The sequence below is a fragment of the Sparassis crispa genome (assembly GCF_003851025.1).
Source record: "Sparassis crispa DNA, contig_000012F, whole genome shotgun sequence".
NCBI lineage: Eukaryota > Fungi > Basidiomycota > Agaricomycetes > Polyporales > Sparassidaceae > Sparassis > Sparassis crispa.
Window position 1 is genome coordinate 574,498 of NW_020939759.1, and position 18,077 is coordinate 592,574.

The 18,077-nt window shown below is 53.2% G+C and overlaps 7 protein-coding genes across 7 annotated transcripts; 5 read left to right on the forward strand and 2 right to left on the reverse strand.

Moving 5' to 3' along the window:
• Positions 1–798: 798 nt before the first annotated feature.
• On the forward strand, positions 799–3,273 carry SCP_1301930 (predicted protein; the record flags this gene model as incomplete). The annotated part of the gene is made up of 3 exons (XM_027763490.1): positions 799–871; positions 995–2,683; positions 2,756–3,273. The coding sequence occupies 3 exons, from the start codon at positions 799–801 to the stop codon at positions 3,271–3,273; spliced, it is 2,280 nt and encodes a 759-aa protein (XP_027619291.1).
• Positions 3,274–3,715: 442 nt separating this feature from the next.
• SCP_1301940 (ATP-dependent helicase NAM7) lies at positions 3,716–6,437 on the forward strand (the record flags this gene model as incomplete). The annotated part of the gene is made up of 8 exons (XM_027763491.1): positions 3,716–4,372; positions 4,433–4,588; positions 4,640–5,229; positions 5,284–5,552; positions 5,606–5,698; positions 5,748–5,911; positions 5,968–6,139; positions 6,196–6,437. 8 exons carry the CDS (start codon positions 3,716–3,718, stop codon positions 6,435–6,437), a joined length of 2,343 nt encoding a protein of 780 aa, XP_027619292.1.
• A 296-nt stretch (positions 6,438–6,733) lies between these two features.
• SCP_1301950 (hypothetical protein) lies at positions 6,734–9,090 on the reverse strand (the record flags this gene model as incomplete). The annotated part of the gene is made up of 8 exons (XM_027763492.1): positions 6,734–6,824; positions 6,882–7,108; positions 7,167–7,357; positions 7,474–8,011; positions 8,067–8,371; positions 8,431–8,462; positions 8,519–8,768; positions 8,841–9,090. 8 exons carry the CDS (start codon positions 9,088–9,090, stop codon positions 6,734–6,736), a joined length of 1,884 nt encoding a protein of 627 aa, XP_027619293.1.
• Positions 9,091–9,336: 246 nt separating this feature from the next.
• SCP_1301960 (RecQ-mediated genome instability protein) lies at positions 9,337–11,286 on the forward strand (the record flags this gene model as incomplete). The annotated part of the gene is made up of 4 exons (XM_027763493.1): positions 9,337–9,402; positions 9,463–9,909; positions 10,073–10,212; positions 10,278–11,286. 4 exons carry the CDS (start codon positions 9,337–9,339, stop codon positions 11,284–11,286), a joined length of 1,662 nt encoding a protein of 553 aa, XP_027619294.1.
• Positions 11,287–11,547: 261 nt separating this feature from the next.
• On the reverse strand, positions 11,548–12,617 carry SCP_1301970 (J domain-containing protein; the record flags this gene model as incomplete). Its single annotated transcript, XM_027763494.1, has 6 exons — positions 11,548–11,636; positions 11,690–11,793; positions 11,852–12,060; positions 12,153–12,214; positions 12,319–12,395; positions 12,451–12,617. 6 exons carry the CDS (start codon positions 12,615–12,617, stop codon positions 11,548–11,550), a joined length of 708 nt encoding a protein of 235 aa, XP_027619295.1.
• A 224-nt stretch (positions 12,618–12,841) lies between these two features.
• On the forward strand, positions 12,842–13,985 carry SCP_1301980 (Cytochrome c oxidase assembly protein COX11, mitochondrial; the record flags this gene model as incomplete). The annotated part of the gene is made up of 5 exons (XM_027763495.1): positions 12,842–12,910; positions 12,966–13,166; positions 13,224–13,541; positions 13,614–13,780; positions 13,853–13,985. The coding sequence occupies 5 exons, from the start codon at positions 12,842–12,844 to the stop codon at positions 13,983–13,985; spliced, it is 888 nt and encodes a 295-aa protein (XP_027619296.1).
• Positions 13,986–14,209: 224 nt separating this feature from the next.
• Positions 14,210–17,838, forward strand: SCP_1301990 (predicted protein; the record flags this gene model as incomplete). The annotated part of the gene is made up of 4 exons (XM_027763496.1): positions 14,210–14,580; positions 14,633–15,351; positions 15,411–15,481; positions 15,532–17,838. 4 exons carry the CDS (start codon positions 14,210–14,212, stop codon positions 17,836–17,838), a joined length of 3,468 nt encoding a protein of 1,155 aa, XP_027619297.1.
• Positions 17,839–18,077: the final 239 nt, after the last annotated feature.

Genomic DNA, 18,077 nt, shown 5'->3' on the forward strand with positions numbered 1-18,077 from the left:
TGTGATACCACGTGATGCAGGTGGCGCTGTAAGTCCGCCGAAATTCACGAAAGTCTTCCTGAAGATCCTCTCCACCCTGGTTTGGGCACATCGCAGGCGAGATGAGGTGCTACAATGGATGGGTGATGGAATGGTAAATTTTGCTTGGGCGCGGGGCACAGAGAATAGAGGGATTCCTACGAGATTCAAACATGTAATGCCCTCTTGGACCAGTGCAAAGCAGATAAGACAGCAAAGTCTCCAAAATCAATCTCAATTAATATACCCATTGGAAAGTATTGTATACACATGCAGCACAGGACAACGGGTGCTTCTTGCGCTCGAAACGCGACGCGTTCAGCGCGATTTACAGACGCGTTGTGCCAGCACGTGATGTGCCGGGTCGGCAATCAAGACCTCCTAGTAAGAGCCCGTAATAGAAAGCAGACGTCAGACACGGATATCCGAGGTACGAGGTTGAAGCAGAGTGTCTACCATCTGCCCTCGGGAGACTGCCTCACACCTTCATCGAGTATACGTCGCACTCGCCCACAAGTTCCATAACATCCATCAAAAGTATCCGAGCAGAAAGGCACGCCACATTTTCAACGTGTTTGAGTTGTTGATTTACCCTTTTCCTATCGTATTCGCAGTTTTTCTCTTTCCGTTCCCTTTCCCCTTCCCTTCTTCGATTCTGGACCATCTAATTGCATCCTCATCTGGTCCTTCAACTCACTTCCAGGAAGCCATATCGTTCAACGAGGTACATTTTCGTCTCTAGCCTATTTTCTTCACGAACTCACCTTCAGAATGGTAGACATGCAGGCTGAACCTTCTGACGATGTCGACGATGATTCGCTTTTCGGGTCACCGCCTCCTTCGCTAGGCAGAGGTAGGTCACCGTCACCAACACCGCTAGCACTGCCTGGCGGTGCAAGTTCTGCACAAAACGTGGGGACCCTTGCACTTCCTGGTTCCCATCTTGTCGCTGAACTTCCAGTGTTCCACCTGCCAGCGTTATCGTCGAGCACACTCCGCTCTACGTCGCAGCCATCGCCTAGTGTGATACAGCCTCCAATATATCCGGCTACAAAGACGCGTCCCTCCTCGTCTGTGCCTGACCAGTCGTCCTGTGGACCTCGTCCAGCATCGCATGGCCAGCGTAAGCCACGACGGACAAGAGAGAAGTCCACAGCGTCTTCCCAAGCGTCGAGCACCCCGCGGCCGACACCTCCCCCAATCCCGCTACCAGGTCCTGACGAGCCTACTCCGCCGAACTTCCTGCGAAACCAACAGGCACTACTCGGCCTTGCAGGCCTTGTGGGTGGTGTGAACCCTGCACAGCTACAGCGGCAACCCCGAGGCTCTTCTTCTGGGAACCCCATCGTTGTCGAAGACGTCCAAGATGGACGTTCAGTCCTTTCTCGCATGTCAGCGGAGCAGCCTTCACTTTCGAGACGGCCGTACCTTTCCCCTGTCGATCCTACGCAGCTTCCGCAACCCCCAGGTGAAGACATTCTCACGACCCTTGTACGGCAAAAAAACATATTCCCTGTTGTTGAATCTCTCCTAAGGTTGCTCTCTTCCGGTGCGTCTCCCCCACATGCATCGCAATATCCCGTGCGTACGGGATGGGAGAAGACTCCACCGAATGCCCCTCCGTTGAAGCGCCGCAAACTCCGCACAGTACCTGCGGGTGCCGCCGACTGGGATGTCCCCTACCCATTTCAAGCCGGTCAAGGTCCAGCAGAATACCAGGCTCACTGGGAGCGCGAGCGCGCGCGCCAGCTTCTTGCAGATCTTGTGAGCGTCTTACAGAGCGCTACAAAGAAGGCTGCGATGAAGACGTACGTTCAGCAACATCAGACTGCCATTGACAAGAAGCGGCGATGGGACGAAGAAGAGAAGGTTTGGGGTCATTATAGGCCGGCGACACTGTCGTATGGCTTGGAGGGAGCGCAGCTACCGCGTCAGGGCCAGGCACAGTCGACAACGAAGACGACGTTTCGAACCAGAGATCCCGCTGTACGTGGAGGCGATGATGTCGCAGGACGGATCGGAGATGGTATACGACTGGAGGGCGCAGCTGCCTCTACGTCGCAGCCGATGACACCGTTCGACCAGCTGGTCGCATCCTTACTTTCTGCATCGCAACTGCCTCAACACTCGGGTGCCAGCGTGGACTCACAAGTGTCTTCTTCCGTCTCAGAAAATACCCCGCCGGACTTCGACGGTTGGATCTCACTACTCACGTCCGTTCCCCCGGGCGATCCAAACGGAATTGCAGTCAGTGCTTACCCCTATGATACCCAGAATCCCCTCCAGTCTGCTCTTGGTTCACTTCCTTCATCTTCGACATCTGTTCAGTCACAAATTCAACCGAGTCAGTCACAGCGTATACCGGATTTCCTCATCGACCCTGAACTTCTGGCCCTTCCATCTACCACAGTTATACCTTCCGCGTCGATTCCATCAGCGACAGAGACTCAGCAAAGCGCTGACCCGCCACCAACACCGGCGCTCACCAGTACCAACTCCCCTGTGACCTCAACGAGTTCCTTGCCAGACGCAAGTCCTTGCCCGCCTACACCAGAGTGGGCATGGGCGTTCGCAGAACCGGACGTTACGGAGGCGATGGCGGAGTCGTTTGCGGAGCTAGACATGGCGATGGCTCTAGATAGGGAAACGATTGGAAACGAGCAAGGTGGGTCACCGTCGTTCGCCGACATCATGCATTCGCTCGGCATTGACGTTGATGGTGGTATGTCTGGTGCAGGACCGGATCCCATAGCAGATAAGACTAGGATGGACGTTCTGGAAGATGTGGAGAAGTCGGTCTCTACAACGGCGCCCTTTCAGGGTATTTTACATCTCCCGAGCGCGAACCTTGTTCAGGACTCAACATCTTCCACGATTGCCATGCAACATCCCGCTTTGAATCCACAGCTTCCGGTATCTCAACAGTCGTCAACTTCACCATCTGCTCATACTCATGCTCACTCACCACCGTCTTCCACTTTGCATACGAACTTTCGCATGCTTACCCAACCTTCTTTGCCGTGCACACAGCCAAAGCTTACGTCGTCTTACTATCGGCCGTCTGTCATGGTCCCAGCAAGATCAACATCGACCTCCGCACCTCTAGATTCAAAGGCCGCGCGCTTGGCCCTTCTTGCGCGCGCACGCGCCCTACGCAGTGCGTTGGCGACTGAGGCGGAACGCGCAAAGGTGGAACTGTGGGAGACGACGGTGGAACAGGGTGTGCTAGGCAATCTTGTGAAGGGTGAGAGGTAGACAGAACAGTGTCCTATCGGTACATGGACGTACTTACCATTCAACGCTAGAGCTAAATGTGTGACCATATGGCCAATTCCTCACTGGCACGAACAACCACAGTGTCATATCTAATTCAGTCATCGTGGACGGTTTGTGCACGGTGCGGATTGAAGCTTAAAGGTGTAGCCATGCAGCGCACAGATATAAATATTGCACGATCGATTGTCCTGCACTTCAAGTTAATACATCGATGTGTGCTTCAAAGCGGCCCGGAGGCCTGAGGATTGTTTCGTCATCGACTCATTGTTCACGAAAATCCAATGCAACTCCTTCTTTGTACAGATTTGTACGCGCCATGCGATGTCCTCGAGGCAAATGAGTGGCACGGCTTCTTTCAACCACAGAGCCCTTCACGTCTGAACACTCACTGCCCACTGTGTACAGCGACCACACCAGCAATATGGCTGCCCCTCAAACCCGAATCATAGATCAACATGTTCTCGATGAGCACCATCCTTCAATCAACGTTCAAATACTGCTTGAATCCGTCCTGACGGCTGAGCTCATTGAGAGCTTGTTTGCCGGTGGAGCCACTACCACATCTGACCCCTCCAATCGTCGCGTCGGACTCGCGCCGGCGTATACGACGTCTGGAAATCTGACGGCTTTGGCGATTGGAACTGCGCGGAAGATCTTGGTCGTCCAGTTTCACGCGAAGCGCAGGGCGGAGACCAATAAGGCCGGACGCGAGCTCTTGCAGGCCGCAGTACTCTGCAATCCTGACTGCACAGTCTACACGTTCGACCTTGCTCCTCTCGCTGCTGCGATGTACTACGACCATCGTCTTCGTTTGGTTAATGCCGTTAATATCGGGAGTGCTTGCGCTGGAACAGGAGACGATTCCCCACTCGCGGCAATCCAGTTTGCAGTTGGCGACAAAGTTACTGTTATCAAAGAGAATGTCACTGGGTTGTTCAATGATCTAGTCTGGGACCAGAGACGCACCACTCACCTTGCATTGCGAGCATGGGTTGCACATTATGTATCTGGCATCAGCGATATGGAGGAAAAATTCCGAGAGGTGAAGAGAGTAAACACAAAGGACATGAATGATGTTGTGAGTGCATTGCATTCTTATTTTATGCCTGTTACTAATAAGCTGTGATTGATGATCAAGTTGCTTGAGCTCATCTCGCGGTTGGCACGTGGTGACCAGGAGATCACTACGAGAGAAGATGCAATGGTCAATCATGAATTCACTACCAATCGAGTTCGCCAGGACACTTCAAGTGTTAATGCAACTCGCTTCCAGACCAGATTTCGAAAGTCCAACGTAAGTCAGGATAAGTATTAGATCTACCTGCTTTCTGATGTCATGGTATAGGACATTCGTGCGACAGTTAAGGACAAGAATGGGGCTGAATATATCATTCCTGGCAAGGTACATGATGTCATGGGTCGCACAGCAGACATCAAGACTGCTGCCCTTCTGGATGGAAAGAGCATCACTTCTATGATCACCATTGATGGTAACCGGCCTACCTATGCTGGTAGGCAGAAGGCTGCTGCAATTCTTCATGTTCTTCAAGGAGAAGATGGTCTTTTCAAGAATCCCTTCCTGAACTATATGTTCTTGCCTTCAGACAGCTTTACTTGGCCTGAGACCTTTATTTCATCTCCAACAATCCCCTCTATCTCATTCACTCGGCCTCTTAATCCATCTCAGCAGGAAGCTGTGGAGCACATGCTCACAATGGCAAATGATCATTACATCACTGTGATCCAGGGACCACCTGGTACAGGGAAGACCACTGTAATAGCTGCTTTTGTCTGCTCTTCAGTGACTGCTGGTGTGGGTGGCATCTGGCTTGCTGCTCAGTCTAATGTTGCAGTCAAGAATATAGCAGAAAAACTTGCTGATGTTGGATTCATGGACTGGAAACTCCTTGTATCTGCTGATTTTGAATTAGGATGGTATGTTCATATCTCACCTGCATTTCTACTGTATTGACCATTGTTTAATATCAGGCATGACCATCTATATCACAAGATCTCTCGCAATGTTATTCGGTCTACTGAGTTCAAGAGTGCTCAAAAGCATCTCCAAGGCTGTTCTGTTGTCCTTTGCACCTTGGCCATGTTATCTAACCCTCGTGTGAAGAAGTTCTTATCCATTGTACCAATGACAACTCTTGTTATTGATGAAGCCAGTCAAATCACTGTGTCTGACTATATTCCTCCCTTGTCAAATTTTCCCACCATTAGAAAACTATGCTTCATTGGTGATGATAAACAATGTAAGTGTTTTCCTGTATATTTAGATCATTCTCATTGACTCCATTTTTTACAGTGCCTCCCTATGGGCAAGATGAAAATGAAGAACGCAAAAGTATATTTGAAGTTCCTCACCTACGTTCTTTAGCTCTCTTTCTGGATACCCAATGTATGTTCAATTGTATATCTCCAGACAATCTTAGTTAACTTCATCCTAGATCGAATGCCCCCACAAATTGGGGAATTTATCTCTGATGCAGTGTATGATGGACAACTGCAATCAAATCCACTTCATCCAGTCCCAATCTCTGATAAGCTCACTGCTTGCTACTTCATTGATGTTGATGGTGGCCGTGAAAGGCCCATGGGTACTAGCTGGCTTGTAAGTTATTCTCTCTTTCTTTATATAATGATTTGACACTCATATCTTATCTTGAGAATACTCTGGAACGTCAAGCAGTACTAAAAATTGCATCAAGACTTCAAACTGAGAATAAGAACTATCGTATTATTACTCCATATGATGCTCAGCGAAGTGCTCTGGAGGATGATATGAAGAAGGCTGGTATGCCATGGGAGGATAAGTGCTTCAATGTTGATTCCTTCCAAGGTACAATTGTCAATCTCTGTCATAGTGGTTTCATCATTCTGATCAACTTATTTCAGGCAATGAGGAGGACTACATTATTATCTCTCTTGTCCGATCTGCACAGTTAGGCTTCTTGACAGATGTCAGACGCACAAATGTCATGCTGAGTCGCTGCAAGAGAGGCATGTTTGTCTGCTCCAGCTGGAACTTTGTGTTTGGAATTGCTCTAAACTCTTTGGTTGGAAGAATGGCTTCACAGTTTGGAGATCATGCATGGATTGGCATGCGACACTTGGAAGAGGATAACTATCAGATTTGATCATTAACATGTAAATAGTTTCATAGTTGGATCTAGGATACATGACAGCAAACTGCCATCAGCATACAATGTATGGATTATATTGATCTGAGTTGCATATTGAGATTCAAAGATATAACCATAAAATGACAAATTGAGAGTTGCTAACTATAGATGTGCATAGAGATGTGCCATGCAAACAGCCTGCATCTCATCCAGAGACCCTGAAATCACATTCTTGAAGTGCTCTGTTGAGGTGAGTGGACATGAGTGCTTGGACTCAATCCCAAACTTGATAATATCAGTCCCTGCCAAGTCTAGGAAAATACCCAGTCATCCCTTAAGTCAGAATCACAAGGTCCAAGCTTACAGTTGATCCCATAGCCATCATTGTATGGTGCACCAAAGCTTGATAAGAGAATAAGATTATCACAGAGCCAACTGGACAACACATGCGAGACATACCCAGTCCCACGAAACTGGTGTCCAGTACTCAGCCCGCTCGTACTCAGCTTCCATGTCTGACTGCGCACGAACAGGTCATCCTCGAGGAGTGCATGGCTCTCCCCATCGAGGAGCATCTGCTGCAGCCCGAGTAGATGTCGATCGATTCCGCGCCCAGTAGCCGCCAAGCGAGTCAGATTCGTATGCGTCTGCACAGCGCGACTGAGCAGCCTGTGGCGGGTGTCGGACTATTTGCACCCGATACGATTAGCGCATTGACGGGGTGGACGAGCACAAGAGGCGTACCGAGGCTTCCGGGTCGACCATCGCCAGGACGAATGCACGGCTGTCGGTGGTGAGCGTCCGAATCGTCTCTGTGCGCCCGTTTTGAAAGAGACGTGTTAATGCGGTTTCGTACGTCGCTGTGAAGCTTCCGCGGGACCTGAACCATGCGAGTTGGAGCGCCATCTGAACATAGGCATCAGGTGCTAGCCGAGCTGTGAGGTCGCATGGTCGTTGAGGGGCAGAATGAACGGGTGCGATAAGGAAGGGACGGTAGCGAAGAGATGCTTCAGCGGGAGGACCGACAACGGAATGGAGAGACTGAACACACCGACATTCTTGATCCAATCCGCGCCATATCGGCCGTACCACAGGAACCCATCGTCCGAATCATCGACGATCTCCCGGGCTCTCTCTTCCGCAGCCACGCATTCCCGCTGAATGCGCTCATCGACAATCCAATCTAACCGCTCCCAGCCGTTCGCTGTCGCGTTGGCGTCCTCGGAGGCGAACGCACGCTCATCGAGAGCCTGCACGACAGCGTATTCCGCGACGATGCTCGGCACAAGCGCGTCGCACGGCGAGTGCTCGCCCATCGCACCCGCGCGCGTGTTCGACTCGACAATGAGCGTGAAGGGTTTGTCAAACCAGCGGTTGTGCGCAGGGTGCTCAGTGTGTGCAGAGCGCACATTGTGCAGGTGCGCTGTGACTTCAGATGCGGTGCACGTTGCGGGAAGCAAATTTGGCCGGTTGGGGGAGGAAGGGAGCACATAGGTGTAGGGGTCCAAGCTCAGGGCAAAGATCGATTGGCTGATTGCACGGAATACGTCGTGATTTATCGGAGATAAAGCCAGGAGATGACAGAGATTCTGCACAGGTATGCGTCAGTAATATTAGGCAAGTTACAGGATGTGAGCGAATTACCTCGGCCCAGATGTCTCTATCATCTGCGCTGAGCACGCCCACTGGTACCGCTCGCTCCCCACGAGCTAGTCTGTCCTCGACATCTGCAACTATGGCTCTTAGCTTACTCTCGATTTCGCCTGGCCTGATCGGTTGAAAGCTCTCGTCTAGGACTTCTAAGACATAGAACCAGTCATGCAATGCCACCAGCAGTGTACGTGCCTCGGGGATGGATGTCTTTGGGAGTGACGTAAATGTGTCGCACTGCGGTTGCGGTAGACGACATCTATTCCAGATTTTCGCTGTAGTTTCTTGAAGCCAAATTCCTGGGGGTACAATGAGCACACCAGAAGGAAGGAAGTAAACTGAAGGCGCGACTGTGTACCTGCTCGCGTGGTATTAGGGTGTAGCTCTTGTCTGATGTGGAATGAAGACGTATGAATAGAGCATGAGGGAGAATGCATTGAACTTACCGTTCTAAGCGGATTTTGAAGTCGAGTACTCGATAGACTAACCAAGCAGCTCTTCTAACTTGCCAATGGGTAGTTCCTGTCTTCGTAGCATCACACAGCCCAAGAATAACATCCTCTGGTATCGTAGGATCGTTGTGGAAGGCCAGCCACCAATTTGAATTGACGAGCAGCGGAGCCCGCCATTCGTGATATGCCTTTTTCAACCAGAAATTATCATCAAGCCAGTTATGTGGCGACACCCTGTCAAGAACTTATCCATTAATATGGTTGAATTCACAACTCAGCTTCCATCTTAGAGATCAACAACAGAGACGAGACTGACGAAGTAGGCGCTCTTGGCATATTTTACCGAGGCTGCTTTCAAAGTCTTCCGCCCATTTCAAACGGAGACTGTGAGCAGAATCATAGGAAGACCCTCCACTGGACGCATCCTCCAGAAGAAAAGGCTCTAGAGACCTGACATATTTCTCGAGAGTCTGGTGAAGATCGGGGACGGGTAGACGAGGAAGCGTAGGTTTTGAACCTGTACTAGACCTGGGTCGAGCCGTGCGGGTACCAGACGACGTAGCCATCGAGAGGCGTCGGGTCAATATCCGTGGACGCATCGCATCGCTAAGTACGTAGACATGATCACTGAGAAAAGACTCGGAACTGGGAGCACGTGAGTCGCGTTTCAATACTCAGCCACAGGCGCGTTCTCAATTCCAGGTGTGCAACTTCCCTTTACTGTCCCATATCTTCTTCAGCCTACTTGATTCTTTAATCAACTGCATCGTTTTTATCGATTATATCAAGGTCAAAGACGTCTTGGGTTCCTGATGGCCCCTCCAAATCAGCTCGTCCAGTGGCTCAGGCGTAACTATCCTAGACCTCAAATAGACCCTGTACGTAGACAATTCATAGCCTCAGCTCATTCCTGAAACCACCTTACTCTCTCTCCGTAGGAATGGCTTGATGGATGCTATGAATGGATCGAAGGTGAATTTCACCTCAACCCGGCCACTCAACTCGACGAAATCATCCAGCACGTCGAATCCCAGCTCCTTCAGTCCAATCTTTCAGATTCCATGGTTGCAGGGACGGGACTTCCGACGAACATCCCGCCCATCGACAAGACTATGATTACTGGACCTGCCGTCCTGGTTGAAATTATATCTATCACTGACGTCGGCCAGAGCGCCTTCACGTTGCAGAATGTCAGGCAGGCAAGGATAGATCGCGCAGACTTGGCAGGCCTAGCAGGTGACGGTGACGACGATGAGGGACCCATCCCAAAATATCCTCGCTCGATGTTACGGTTCCAGCTGAGCGATGGCTCAACCGTTCTGCAAGCTTTCGAATACCGGCGCTTACCCGAACTCGAGTTGGGCGAAACCCCCCTCGGATACAAGGTGCGTAACAGTTTTGTCTCTCTACTCCATTGGGAAATATCTATGGGTAATCATCCCCGATTCACGGGACCACCGCCAAGGCTATCAATCACTACCTTTGTTCTTTCCTTTGTTCTTTGGATCCTATCCGCGCTCTTTTACCGCGCTTATTGTCCCCTCGTAGATGCTCATTAAGGATGTTCGCGTCCGCCGAGGCCTTGCATACCTCGAGCCCAAGTGCGTCGTCATGAAGGGCGGTCAGAACGAAGAACGGAACGCGATGCAGGATCACGACTTCGCGCGATCCCTGCGTTTACGACTCGGGTGCGTTGTACTTGCTCGCTGTAACTTCTTCGTTCATCCTCACTAGTACACACTGATATCGATAGCCAACCAGACATCGAAGACGAAGACCAACCAGAACTGCCACCTGCAGCTCCATCTGCAGCCCCTGCACAGGTCAATCGTGCACCACCTGTGGCTCCTCCTGCTGCCCCAGCTCAAGTCAATCCGGCAGCACCACAAGCACCTACCCCAGCACGCGTCCCAGGGATAGCAGCAGCAGGTATCCGATCCCCCTTCCGCGAACTTTCCGAGCCACCATCACCCATGGCGGGCCCTTCGCGTCCATCCTACGACGATGACGAGGGGCAGCCACGCCGACGCAAGGTCCCCAGCCGTGCAGGGCGCAGTCCATCACTCGCGCCGCCCCCGCGTAACCGCCACGAGACGCAGTCGCACTACTTCACATCCGCGTCTGGCTCAGGCGCAGGCAGCTCCAGCAGCAAGGGCAAGAACGCAGAAATCCTCGCGCGGGAGCGGCTCTTCTCTCCGCACCGCCAGCCACCGGTCGTCGTCCCAGACAGCGACGACGAAGAGCCCGCGCCGAGCGCCACTGCTGTCGCGGGCCTGGGCCCATCTCACCAGCCACCGAGCCCCCGCACTGCGAGTTCGGACGACTTGTTCGACGAGATGTATGCGGACCCAGCGCTTTTTGAGCAGCTGGACCGTGTCGAGCGGGAGGCGATGGCGACACAGACAACGAGCACAACGGCTGCGAGGATTGCTACGGCACGAGCGATCGGTGCAGCCTCTACGGGGCCGTCCTCCATTTCTGCCTCGGGGTCGGGCTCCGGACCGTCAGGAAGCTCAAGTGCAGTCGAAAGTGGCTTGAGTGGTGTAGGGACTGGTTCGAATTCGAGTGGGAGTAATCGTGGTGGGGGTGCAGACGCGGGCGAAACGGAGAGAACTGCTGTGGACCGAGTCAACCTGGATATCGTCACCATCGACTCGGATGAAGAGGATAAGGAGAACGTGCCTGTGCCTACCCGTCATGTGCGCAGGCGGACAGCCAGGATGGCGGTGACCAGAGGCGATGTCATCGAGTTGTCGGATTGAATGTGTCTCAGCGAGGATTGTACGAAGAGTGCCAGGCTTGTTATACCCGGCAGATCTAGACGGGAGTGAGGAACTTGATGCCACTAATGTTCAGATATAAAGTTGTTCTATTTTCATGTTACCAACAATACAAAGCATGCGAAATGCGAAATGAAAGAACGTCCTATACAACCTGCAGGAGGCACCATGTGCGAGAAATGGTGGCGGGTGAGCTCTGCAGGCCATAAAATACGCAGAACGACGATAAGTGGGAGGGGCCATTCAGCCGAGCACGGCAACTTTGGTCTTCTTCTTCTTCTTGCTCGTGCTAGCGAAGGACCGCCAGCTATCTACACGATGATCTCTGTTTTCTGCAACATAACATTACTCAAAGCATGACGATCGAGCAATAGATGATGCGTACCTTCCCAATGCGCGTCTTCCTCCGCCTTGCGCTTCTTGGCGGAGACCTCTTCCTCTTTCTTGCGCGCCTCAAGGCCTTCGTTGGCAAGATTCATCTTGACCGCCCTATCCAGTGCCGAACATCAGTACGGTGAGACCCGCGACACATGCGGTTGGAACTAACTTTCTCCTACGCACTTCCTCATCTATGAGGAGTTCCTTGGCTTTTAAAAGGAACTGCTGGCGCCATGGCGGTGTCAGACCCTTGAGACGCGGGTCACTGTTTGGGATGCCGGTGGGGAGGGAAAGGGACTTCAGTAACGTCGCTCGTGCTTGGATGATGATAGCATCGAGTTCCTCGCGCTTGGTCTTGTCAGAAAGCTCGGACTCAGCCTAAGGCAGGATAATTGTCAGTGAATGATACTCAGCAGGGTTAGGAGCCGTGGCTCGAGGATTCGGGAGGGGGTAGGAGGGACCGGACGGACCTTCTTGAGGAGATCGAATGCATCTGGCGCACGAGCGTGGGGGGTCTTGTCAGGATGGATAACTGGATATCAGACAACGTACGAGGTGGCCATCAATACATGAACACAAGCGGCAGGACGGAACGCAACAACGGGCGTTGCGCTGCGCCGGGGGGTGGGTGCTCACACAGCGAGAGCTGGCGGTATTTCTTTTTGACGTCCTCAGGCGTAGCATCCTCGGTGATGTCGAGGATCTCATAGGGGCTGTTCCACACAGTGTGAGCTGGAAAGGAGTGGAGGGCCAGATACGAGAGCTTACTTCAGCTTGAAGGCCTTGAGGATGCGCTCTACCTCCATTTCGCGCTGGAATGCATTCGCCTCACGACTCAGCAATTTCTCGATGTCGACATCATTAGCTGAGGGTGCAGGAGTGGACGTGGACGAAGAGTTCGCCGTGGTAGAGGACGAAGAGGCTTGCTTGGACATGGCGGACGCTGGTCAAGACCGTCAAGTTGCAGATTCCCAGATAGCTCAACAGACGAAAACAAGTAGGTTTGTCTAGAGCCTTGACAATGGTCTGAGTTGAGTATAAGGTGAGAGAAGGGCCGTCTGTGCTGTGTGTCCCGGCTGGTGGTGAGAGGTCGGTTGAAGGAGAAAGCCGAGAATTCCTTGTTGCTGCAACGAGCGCTGCGGCGGCTACTGTAGTACACATGCACTCTCTTCGCCTGCAGTTCCTCCGCCCTCAATGCACCGCTAGCTTCCGTACAGCAGCGACAAATGTAAGTCGTACCGTTGGTTGTTCCGACGCGCGAATTGACGTAGAGATGTCAACAGGGAAGATTGCACCGAGCTGCAGCTCCACCGACGTTCACATTTTTTAGTGTCCCCCGTCGGGCGCAGATTCCAAGGAAGCAATGGCGGAGCATGTCCACAGAACCTCCGAAAGCTGGAAGTAGTATGGCTCGCCATTACGAAGCTCGGCAAGCAGCATACGCTGCGAGGAACCGAAGTCTGCTCATGTATACATCAGCTGTCGTGAGTGCAAATCGCCTTCCAAATCTCTCTTTTCTGACGATGCGAGTTTTCTCTTAGATAGTCTTTGCAGTTGGTGCAACGTATGCTGCAGTACCGCTTTACCGTATGTTCTGCGCGGCTACCGGGTTTGCTGGCACGCCCAAGGTCGGCATGGGCAAGTTCGAGGCCGAGCGCCTTGTCCCTGTAGAGCATGCGAAGCGCATAAAAGTGCACTTCAGCGCGAATACAGCGGATGCGCTTCCATGGAGATTTACGCCGCAGCAACAGTTCGTGAGCGTGCTGCCCGGCGAGACGAGTCTGGCGTTTTACAAGGCACGAAACAAGTCCACAAAAGATATCATTGGAATAGCAACGTACAATGTAACTCCAGACAGAGTGTGTATTATTGCGTTCGCCGTGTGTTGTGCGATCTGTCATGGTGGTTGCTGATGGTCCTCCCGATCTCAGATTGCACCTTACTTCTCCAAGGTAGAATGCTTCTGTTTCGAAGAGCAGAAACTGCTTGCTGGCGAAGAGGTGGATATGCCTTTACTGTTCTTCATTGACAAGGATGTTCTGGAAGATCCTGCTTGCCGGAACTTGGATGATGTGGTGTTGTCCTACACATTCTTCCGGTGAGTGTACTCTTAACTCTTCTGCCAATGTTCCTACCCCCTTTAATACTCATTATGTTTGCCAATATCTAGTGCACGAAGGAATGCACAAGGACACCTGGAACCTGACGCACCTGACGACGTCGTCCAAGCTTCGCAAGGATTTGGTGATTATGAGATGGCACCAAGAGTCGAGGATCGCAAACCTAGCACTGAATCATCCTAATCAATCTTGTTACATTTGTGTACTACCGCTCCGTGAAATACATGCCCCTCCTCAAACATCCAATCCCAAGTGTATCGGACGTGAACGCACGTGTCACGTGCCCGACGCGTCGAGAGGCAAACACGCGTCCCGGGTCAAGTCAAGGAACCAACCTCGACATCGCTGGCGCCGCCCTCGACATCGCCGGCATCGCCGTTGTCCATCTCTTCTGTGTCCGACTTGGCATGGACCCAACATCTTCTAGCGCACTCTCAGAGAAACGGGAACATTACCGCGCGCAAGTGGTGACCTCCCTCCAAGAGGACGCCGACCCACTCGCCGCCTACGATAGCTTTGTGAGATGGACGCAAGAGAATTATCCTGGGGCGGATGTTGCGCATTCTGGGCTGATCGAGCTGCTTGAGGAGGCGACAAGGCAGTTCAAGGACGACGCGGCATACAAGGGAGATTTGAGATATCTCAAGCTATGGTCGCTGTATGCCAGTCATGTCGAAGACCCGACCATCATTTACGCATTCATTCTAGCTAACGACATCGGTACCGTGTATGCACAGACGTACCAGGAGTACGCGAACGCGTTGGAGACTGCCGGCAGGTAGGCATTCTCTTCATTGTGTGTTGACCATTCTTACATGGTACCTATACAGACGAGCAGACGCCGATAATGTCTACCGGAAGGGTATCGACCGGCGTGCACGGCCGATAGAACCGCTCAAGAGGCGATACGAGGATTTCAAGAAACGTGCAGGTGCTCCCGTCCCTCATCGCGGAACCTCCACGTCCATTTGGAAGTCTGCACAACCAGAAACCCAAACCCTCCGCCGCAACCCGCTGAAGAACTATACACCCACACCGTCTATTCCTCCATCTTACACTCCACGAGCCTCTACTTCCCAACATGCGCATGACCGCTACGCACCCATGCTGGCCCCACCTGTCCCGGGCAAGCGCCCCGAGAAGCTGCGCTTCAATCTTTCCCTACTCTTCACCGAGGAAGGCACCGAATACAGTATGCAAGAGGCGCGTGCGCGCTCCATGGGCCTTCTAGGCAAGAAATGGGGACCGCCTCCCCCGCCGGAGGGCGCGCTGCTGCGCGTCAACTTCAACGACGACGGCGCCAAGAGCACGCGCACGCTTATGCGCAAGGGCTATGCTGCAGGGGAGCCGACGGTCACCCTTGCGACGAAGGAGGCCCTCGCGGATGTGTTTGGCATGTACAACTCACCAGAGAAGTCGATGCGCTTCGGCGCGGTAGCGGGCAGCAAGCATGCGCCTGTGCGCAGGATCGACGCTGTCACGCCCATGTCACTGCAGAGCCAGTTTCGAGCTGTGAGCAACGAGAATGCGATACATGCGAAGACACCGAGTGAGTGGGGGTGTCCCAATGGTGTTAGCAGTAGTCTGAGATGCGTTGTATGGCTGTAGCGGCGTTCCGGCCGTTTGTAGATGAGCCTCCGAGAAGGAAAGAAAACAACACACCAGCTCCCCCGTCGAAGGTGAGCATACGCAGTAGCGCCAATGCAATTTTGTACTCATGAACATCTAGTCGAAGGTGGCAATAGACCCAGAGCAGCCCAGTAAACTACCCGTGCTCACGCCCAACCTCAGACGAGCTTTGTCCATCAAAGAAAGCACGACACCGGCTGCTCCCGCACCCCAAACTGATGAGAATGCGCACCGCCAGAGACCACAGATCAGCCTCAAGCCTATCACCGATGAGGCGAAACCAGCCATGGTGTTCTCAACTGTGTTCACTCCGGTATCAGTGGTGCCCAAGGACAAGCCACCTGCACGATGGGACGTATTCACTGATGATCAAGCCCGAGCTAGCACCTCACCGATGGAAACCATAAGTGTTTTCAGCTCGTCGACTGCAAAGCCTAAGGTGCAGCCGCCTGTTCCTATCGTGCCATACATGGATGAGCCCCCCATGAAGGTGTTCAGTCGCCCTCAGTCCCGGGGTGAGAACCTCCCCCCGGCGCAAAGTAGCACCTTCAAGCCTTATGTGGATAGCGCCGAGTTGAGCAGACCCCCTGCCTCATCGTTTGCACGTCCAGTGCTCGGTGAACGTATGCCTCTTCGAGCGTTCACTCCTGAAGTGCATTCCACGTCGGATGACGATGAACAGATTGCCCAGGAGGTTTACACAGAGACCGACGACGACGAATATGAGGACGAGTATGAGGATCTGCCTGAGGAATATGATGACCCGCCTGAGGAATATGACCGCACGCCCGCCCAGATAGAAGAGGACAGCATGTACGAGGACCAGGATCCAAACGAGGCACCTTCGCATCGTGTCCCGCTCGGGGGGCGGTTCGGCCAGTTCAACGTCATGACGCCCATCACAGAGCGGACGTTCGAGTTCACCGTGAGTACGCGAGCATCGGGCACACCGAACGGCCTGATGGACGGGATGATGGCGCGTCGCGACGCCGTGGAGACTGCGGAACAGCTCGCAGCTGAGTTGCGCCAGGACGATCTGCGACAGGGAGAGGAGTACGACGAGGAGGAAGCGGTTGCCGTGCTTGAAGAAGAGACAGGCACTCTCAGTCTGTCGGATGCGCTCACTGCTGCGATGTCGTTCAGGCCGCCAAACCCTTGCAATCCATTTGACCCGCCGACAGTCACGAAGCTGCTATCGCTCATCTCGCCCGATCACGAGTTTCACGACTTACGGCAGCAGGATGCCCAGAAGCTGGACACAATGGAGAAGTTCGCCAAGAAGAAGTCAAGGCGGACAAGCGGGAACACGACGTCACGTATCCTCGAGGACGGCGAGACTTTGCAACTCAACCTCTTTGATCGTCAATTCGCCGTCGTGGACAAACTGGGAGAGGGAGGCTTTGGTGCAGTCTTCGGGGCCGTGGACCTTGACTTGGCTGCCCGCAAAGAGGAGGACGAAGGAGACGATGACAATGACGACGATGACGAGCTGGACAAGTGCAAGATCGCGCTGAAGGTCGTTAAGCCCCGCAATCTTTGGGAATTCCATGTTCTCCGCAGGATACACCGGACTCTACCGCCACATCTCAGACAATCCGTAGTTGTGCCACAGGCGTTGTACGCATTCCGTGACGAGAGTTTCCTCATCCTCGAACTGTGCAGACAGGGTACGCTCTTGGACATCGTCAACCGCGCTGGGCAGGCAGGCATCACACAGCAAGGGGCATGCCTGGACGAGCTACTGGTCATCTTCTTCGCCATCGAGCTCATGCGCCTCCTCGAGGGCATGCACAGGGCGGGATTTATCCACGGCGACGTCAAGATCGACAACTGCCTGCTGCGCCTGGAGGACGTACCAGGCCCGCCTTCGGCATGGACGAGCGAGTACCAGCCGTCGGGCGACGGCGGGTGGCGGCACAAGGGGATCAAGATGATCGACTTTGGGCGCACGATCGACACGCGGCTCTTTCCCGCGGGCCAGCGGTACGTCGCGGAGTGGCCGACAGACGCGCGGGACTGCCTTGAGATGCGCGAGGGCCGCCCGTGGACGTTCCAGCCGGACTACTTTGGGCTCGCGGGCATTATCTACTGCATGTTGTACGGCAAGTACATCGAGGCGGCCTCGGTCGTGTCCGCGTCCGACCCCGCGTCCGACGGGAAGCAGCGGTTCAGACTCGCGACGCCCTTCAAGCGCTACTGGCAGGTGAACTTGTGGACACGATTGTTTGACCTCCTGCTGAACTCAACCCTTGTGCATCCCGATGGGCATCTGCCCGTCTGTGACGAGCTGGCGGAGTTGCGGGTGGAGATGGAGACGTGGCTCCAGGCGAATTGCAATCGCGCGAGTAATAGCCTGAAAGGCCTGCTGAAGAAGATCGGTATAGCGATCCTAGGGGGAGGCCGATGACGACCCAGCGACAGAATGCAAAGTACACAACTGTAGCTCTTCGAACACCTCTTGCATACGCACTTACCCACACAATCACTTGTACGCCCATCCTGTGTTGACATTATCTTTGCGAGCGGGAAGAGCAGGGTCTCAGTCTCACCGCACACCGTGGATCGCATTTTTTTTTTTGTATTTTTTAATCCGTTTGCAATGCATCACAACAAATTGCAGCTAACAACATGACGAACCGAAGACAA